Genomic DNA, 6,760 nt, shown 5'->3' with positions numbered 1-6,760 from the left:
CGTGCTGCAGCGTCGCCTCTTCCAGGTCCCGTCGCATCTTCTGGAACTCGGCTTCTCGCTTCTTGTTGAGCTCCATCTGGACCGAGGTGGCTCCACCGGCCTCTTCCAGGCGCTCGCTGAGCTCCTCCAGCTCCCGGGACAGCTCCGAGCGGAGCTTCTCCACCTTGGCCCGGCCCGTCCGCTCGGCCTCCAGCTCCTCCTCCAGCTCCTCAATGCGCGCCTGTGGCCACCAAGGGGAGGGGAGGGCAGAGGTGGTGTCCCCCAACCGCCTCTGCTCAGCCAACCGGCTGCAGGGCCTCCAACCGACTCATCTCAACCCAACCCAACCAGCTGGAGGCTCTTCAACTCAACTCAACCCAAGGAGATGAAGACCCTTCAACTCAACTTGACCCAAGCAGATAGAGACTCTTCTGCTCAATCCAACTCAAGGAGATGGAGGCTCTTAGACCCAACTCACCTCAACCCAGCCCAACCAGCTGGAGACCCTTCAACCCAACACCCTGGAGACCCTTCAACCCAACCCCTGGGTCCCTCACCTGCAGCTCCTTCAGCTTCTTCTGGAGCTGCAGGGCCAGCGCCTGCTCGTCCTCCATCTTGCTGTTCTGCTGGTGGATCTCGAAGTCTTTCCTGTGGAAGCCAGTGGAGGGGCACAGTGAGGTCCCTGCCTGTGTCCCCCACGCATGATGGGCCCACACAAAGGAGGTCCAGCCTCACTTCTTCAGTTTCTCCTCCAGCTGCTGCTTGTCGTTCTCCAGGTCCATGATGTTCTCCTGGGTCAGCTTCAAGTCACCTTCCAGCTTCCTCTTGGCACGTTCCAGGTCCATCCGGATCTTCTTCTCCTGCTCCAAGGAGCCTTCAAGCTGCAAGGAATGGGGAGAAACCTCAGGTTGTCCTCACCAGCACAAGAAGGTTCTCAGATGGTGGCCCTGGTCCCTGCTCACGTCATCTGCTTGCTGTTCCAACTTGACTTTGGCCTTGGTCAAGGTGTTGACTTTGTCTTCCTCTGCTTGCAGGTCATCCAGTGCTTGCTGGTGAGCTTCTTGCAGGGCCTTCTTCTCCTTGGTCAGCTTGGTGATGGTCTCATCCAAGCTGGCCATCTCCTCGGTGAGGTTCTTGACCTGCAGGAGGGGAACATCAGGGCACCACCATTATAGGGTTAGGGCTTTTCAACCAGACTTGGGTCTCCTCAACCAAACCCAGTGGGCCTTGGATCTTCTCAACTCAACCAGACTTTGACCTCCTCAACCCAATGAACCTTGGGTCTCCTCAACCCCCTCCAGGCCGAGGCCTCACCTTGTTCTCAGTGGCATGTTTCTCCTTCTCCACCTTAGCCAGTGTCAACTCTAGGTCATCAATGTCCTTCTTCAGCTCAGAGCACTCGTCTTCCAGCTTCGAGGCCTCACCTTGTTCTCAGTGGCATGTTTCTCCTTCTCCACCTTAGCCAGTGTCAACTCTAGGTCATCAATGTCCTTCTTCAGCTCAGAGCACTCGTCTTCCAGCTTCCTCTTACTCCCCCCCCCCCCCCCCCCCCAGCCGCTCCGTCAGCTCCTTCACCTTGGCCTCCAACTGGATCTTGTTCTTGATCAACTGGTCACAACGTTCCTCGGCGTCCGTCAGGTTGTCCTGCTCCTGTGGTGGGGCGGGGGGTGATGAGAGGAGGTCCCATGGGGGGTGGTGACCCCTTCTGAGGTGCTTTTGGGGTTCATCTCACTCACAGCCTGCACTTGGAGCTGGAGGTCGTTCTTCTCCTGCAGCATGGAGACCATCTTCTCCTCCAGCTCCTTCCGCCGCGCTTCTGACTTCTCCAGGGCTTCCTTCAGCCGCCCAAACTCCTCCTTCATGGTCTGGGGGAGGTGCAAAGGTCCCTCCATGAGTATCCCCACATCCTCCTCCTCAGCCTTCATCCCATCCCTGACCCACCTGCATCTCCTTCTCCGTCTCAGCACTTTGCAGCAAGGGCTTGATCTTGAAGTAGAGCTTCATCCATGGCCAGTTCTTCACCCCCATGAAGGCCCGGATGTTCCACTGGATCACCAACAGGGCGTCCCTGGATTGGCCATGGTGAGGTGTCCATCACCAGGAGTTACCCTGTGAGGTGGCCCCACTGTCATGTCCCACCATCTCCTCCCCACCTGCGCTCCAGGATCTTCTTGAACTCGAGGCGCATGAGTTGTCCCCGGGCTTGAGCTTGGATGCGGGTGATGATGCGGGAGAGACGCTCATCCCGCATCTCCTCCAGCTGCCCCAGCAGCCCCGCCTTGAAGAAGACCTTGGTGGAGAGATGAAGACACCAGCTTGCTTGGGTCCACCACTTCAGTGGTGGGATGGACCCCAGGGAGCTCCAATGGGTGACCATGTGGCAGGTGGAACGGTGAGGTCTAGATGACCTCCTGAGTGGTGGGACCATGAGGACCATCACCCCTATGCCCTCACCTTGGTGTGGCCAAACTTATACTGGTTATGGTCGATGTCGATGGACCCCAGGAGCTTCTCAGCACCTTTCCTGCTGTCAATGAACTGGCCTTCAGGGATGGCTGCCGGGTTCAAGATGCGATACCTGATGGCCAGAGAAGATAAGGACAACCCAAGCTCAGCCCCTTTGGGTTTGCCCACCTCATCCCACCATCTCCTGGGCTCCTACCGTTGACGGAAGTCCCCGTAGAGGATGCGGTTGGGGAAGCCCTTGCGGCAGATGCGGATGCCCTCCAAGACCCCGTTGCAGCGGAGCTGGTGCATCACCAAGGGGTTGTCCATCACCCCTGGGTGGGGAGAGAAGGGGCCATGGTCAGCTTCAAGCCCCACCCCTCATCATCACAAGCCCCGCTCCCTTCTCCTCACCTGGCTCTTTCCGCTCATTGGGGATGAGACATCGGACGAAGTGGGGGTGGGTGGTCTTGAGGTTGGTCATCAGCTTGTTGAGGTTCTCCTGGGGGGGGAGGAAGGAAGGAGAAGAGGGTTGGCCAAGGGGAAGGAGCTACGGGGCAGAGGGTGGAGCCACATGGGTCCCATACCCGGTGCAGAGCAGACACGGTCTGGAAGGAGGAACCTTTCTTCTTGGCTCCTTTGCCCTTCCCTCCATCACCACCTGGAGATAAAAGATGACTCCGTGGGCAATTGTCTTCTCCGTCCACCCATTCATCACCCATTACCCAACCACCCACCGGTGTCTGCCCCAGCGTAGTTGGAGAAGAGGCTGGCCAAGAGCTTGAGGCCTGACTTTTGGTAGAGCCCCACCACCGTCTCGTTGAGAGGGTCCTTGTTCTTCTCCAACCAGCCAATGATGTTGTAGTCCACAGTGCCGGCATAGTGGACCAGTGAGAAGTGGGCTTCTGTCTTGCCTTTGACGTTCCGGGGCTTCCCAAAGTTGGCCGACTTGCCCAAGTGGTTGTCATAAAGTTTGGCCTTGAAGGTCATGTCCGAAGCTTTGGGGAACATACACTCCTCCTCCAAGATGGACATGATCCCCATGGGCTGGGAGGAGAAGACTTGCTTGGTCACGGTGGACACCAAGCAGGACCTAAAGTGCTTCTCCAGCCATGCTGGGAGTGGCGGTACCTTCTCAATGAGGTCAATACAGGCCTGGAGGTCCATGCCAAAGTCGATGAACTCCCACTCAATGCCCTCCTTCTTGTACTCCTCCTGCTCCAGCACGAACATGTGGTGGTTGAAGAACTGCTGCAGCTTCTCGTTGGTGAAGTTGATGCAGAGCTGCTCAAAGCTGTTGAACTGGAGGAGGAGAGTCAACAGGGTCAACAGGGTCAACTGAAGACCCAACAGAGTCAACTGAAGACCCAATGGGGTCAATGGGATCAACTCAACCCCCAGTGGAGTTACCACGATGCCCAATGGGGTCAACTGAAGACCCAGTGGGCTCAACACAACACTCAAGGGGCTCAAGGCTCACATCAAAGATCTCAAAGCCGGCAATGTCCAGGACGCCAATGAAGTACTGCCGTGGCTGCTTGGTCTCCAGCGAGTTGTTGATCCTCACCACCATCCAGTTGAACATCTTCTCATAGATCGCCTTGGCCAAGGCTCCGATGGAGTAGTACACCTGGAAGAGAGACATTCTGGTGGTCTCCGTGCTGCTGGAGGAGGTGGCGTTGGAGGTGTCCTCCTCACCTGCTGCACGTTCTGCCCCTTGGTGACATACTCATTGCCAACCTTGACCCGAGGGTGACACAACCCCTTGAGAAGATCGGCTGAGTTGAGGCCCATCAGATAGGCCGACTTGTCAGCATCTAAGGAGAAGACAAGGTCAACCTGGAAGACCTCGAGGGGTTCCTTGTCCTGACTGGTCACTTTTAGGTGGAACCCACCTTCGGTGCCGTCCGGCTCGGCCTGCTCCTCCCTTTGCTTCTGCTTGAACTTCATGTTGCCAAAGTGCATGATGGCACCCGTCAGCTTGTAGACACCGGCCTTCTCCTCATTGGTGAAGCCCAGGACATCAAAAGCACTCTGGAAGGGGTGGGGATAGGCTGGTGGGTGTCTCCATCTGGGGGCAACCAGCCTTTGGACCATCTGTGGGCTGCTTCTTCCGTTTGAGGAGAGTCATGGACTTCTCCAGCCACGTGAGGGCTTTCATCCATCCATGGATTCATCCATTCATCCAAGGACTCATCCATGGACTTCTTCATCTATCCATGGTCTCCTCCATCCATCCATGGACTTCTCCAACCAGCCACAGACTCACCCATCCACCTATAGACCACCCATCTATCCATGGACTCCTCCTTCCATGGTGTCCTCCATCAATCCAATGTCCCTCACCTATCCATGGCCTCCTCCATCCATCCCAGGTCTCCACCCCCCTATCCCTCCACCATGAGATGTCTCACGTCGGTGGCCAGCAGCTCCTCGGCATCGTCGATGGAGGCCACAGTCACCTCTCCTTGGGAGACGTAACTGTAGTCGTAAGGGTTGGTGGTGATCAGAAGCATCTCTGGGATGGAGACAACCAATGTTTCCACCAGTCCCAAGACCGCAAGATACCACCATGGGGTCACCATAAGTCCAAGGTGTCCCCAGGCTCACCCAGAAGCTCCGGCTTCTTGTTGGAGAGGATCTGGTAGAAGATGTGGTAGTTCCTCTCAGCCTTCAGCTGGAAGATGACGCGGGACTTCTCCAGGAGGTCTGGGGCAGGGGAAGGAGAGAGGAAGTGGGCGGTGGGACAAGGAGATGGATGGAGACATGGATGAGGAGATGGAGATGGGGATGGAGGTGGGGATGGAGGTGGAAGTGGGGATGGAGATGGAGGGTCAGGTGGATGAGGAGGTGGTTGGGTGGATGAGGAGGTGATTGGGTGGATGAGGAGATGGGTGGAGACATGGATGAGGAAATGGGGATGGAGGTGGGGATGGAGACGGATATAGATGGAGACATGACGAGATGGAGATGGAGGGTCAGATGGATGAGGAGATGAAGGAGGATGCCCGGAGGTGGACAGGGACACAAGGAGTTGAAGGACACAAGGAGATGGAGGTGAAGGAGATGGAGGGGGACGTGAGGACATGGAGGAGGACACCAGGACATGGACCCCCTGCTCACAGGTCTCAATATCAGCTGACGCCAACTTCCCGGTGGCCCCGAAGTGGATCCGGATGAACTTTCCCTGGGGAAGAAGCACCTTGTTGAGGTCCTGGCCCCCCCTCGCCCTCCCTCACCCTCCGGCCACTCACGAAACGCGACGAGTTGTCGTTGCGGACAGTCTTGGCGTTGCCGAAAGCCTCCAGCGCTGGGTTGGCCTGAATGATCTGGTCCTCCAGGGTGCCCTGTGGGGCGGGACAGTGTCCAGAGGGGGCGTGACCACCACGAGGACGTGGTGACCCCCATATGGGGGGTGGCGTGGCTTGAGGTCCCACCTTGCTGCTGTTGGTTGCCTCCTTCTTGCGGTCACCAATGGCAGCGATGCTGGCGAAGTACTGGATGACCCTCTTGGTGTTGACCGTCTTCCCAGCACCGGATTCTCCGCTGAGGACAACCGAGGGGATGGTGAAGAAGGTTCTTCTTCAGCCACCTCAGGGTGGGGATGGGGACAGGCAGGGGACGGGGCCTTACGTGATGAGGATGGATTGGTTCTCGCGGTCTGGTGGAAAAGAGACATGGGGGGTGATGGACGTTCAGGTTCTTCAACCTCCCGTGGAGGTGGGACCACCGCGGGGGGATGGGTATGGACTCGAGGGTGTCCCATCAGCCACGTGTGGGGCTGGACCTGTAATTTGGGGTCTCCAAGGGAGGTCCTCACCTGTCAACATGTTCTGGTAGGCATTGTCAGAGATGGAGAAGATGTGGGGTGGAGCTTCGCTCCTCTTCTTGCCCCGGTAGGCGGCCACCACCTCAGCGTTGTAGACGGGCAACCACTTGTAGGGGTTGACGGTCACGCAGAAGAGACCAGAGTAGGTCTGGGGACGGGATGTCTGGGTCAGGGACACGAGGGGCCACCCACCAGGAGGGGACATCCAGGTTCTGTATGGCCCAAGGGGGCTGGAGATGGGACACCTGGGGGGGCTCACATAGATCATCCAGGCTGCGTAGCGCTCCTTGAGGTTGAAGAGGACAGCGGGCTCGTGGAGGAAGGTCAGCATGGCCATGTCCTCCATCTTGTCGAACTTGGGTGGGTTCTGGGGGTGGACATCGGCCTCCTTCACAGTCACCGTCTGGGGGGGGGTTGGTGGTGTTTATGGGGCGCCTCATGGCTGAGGGGTCTCCAATGGGGTGAGGGGTGTCCTCATGGGTTGGGAGCTTCTTTATGGGCTGGGGA

General features: G+C 57.7%; 1 protein-coding gene across 1 annotated transcript in view; it reads right to left on the bottom strand.

The window, feature by feature from the left end:
- LOC104402814 (myosin-6-like) overlaps positions 1-6,656 on the bottom strand; it is a gene marked incomplete at both ends in the record, with an annotated part of 12,696 nt that extends 6,040 nt beyond the window's left edge. Inside the window, 26 exon segments of the mRNA XM_010010794.1 lie at positions 2-220; positions 537-627; positions 715-860; positions 942-1,118; positions 1,404-1,530; positions 1,532-1,629; positions 1,716-1,844; positions 1,921-2,047; positions 2,133-2,269; positions 2,434-2,557; positions 2,642-2,759; positions 2,839-2,926; positions 3,012-3,085; positions 3,162-3,471; positions 3,556-3,726; positions 3,905-4,054; positions 4,123-4,241; positions 4,320-4,458; positions 4,839-4,942; positions 5,035-5,133; positions 5,548-5,611; positions 5,679-5,771; positions 5,862-5,970; positions 6,058-6,085; positions 6,245-6,401; positions 6,513-6,656. Of these exon segments, the coding sequence (XP_010009096.1) occupies positions 2-220; positions 537-627; positions 715-860; positions 942-1,118; positions 1,404-1,530; positions 1,532-1,629; positions 1,716-1,844; positions 1,921-2,047; positions 2,133-2,269; positions 2,434-2,557; positions 2,642-2,759; positions 2,839-2,926; positions 3,012-3,085; positions 3,162-3,471; positions 3,556-3,726; positions 3,905-4,054; positions 4,123-4,241; positions 4,320-4,458; positions 4,839-4,942; positions 5,035-5,133; positions 5,548-5,611; positions 5,679-5,771; positions 5,862-5,970; positions 6,058-6,085; positions 6,245-6,401; positions 6,513-6,656 (3,342 nt within the window).
- Positions 6,657-6,760: the final 104 nt, after the last annotated feature.

Source organism: Nestor notabilis, unplaced genomic scaffold, assembly GCF_000696875.1.
Source record: "Nestor notabilis isolate BGI_N333 unplaced genomic scaffold, ASM69687v1 scaffold14323, whole genome shotgun sequence".
NCBI classification, from domain to species: domain Eukaryota; kingdom Metazoa; phylum Chordata; class Aves; order Psittaciformes; family Psittacidae; genus Nestor; species Nestor notabilis.
The sequence above is the reverse complement of the archived record's forward strand: the minus strand, read 5'-3'. Positions and strand labels throughout refer to the sequence as shown.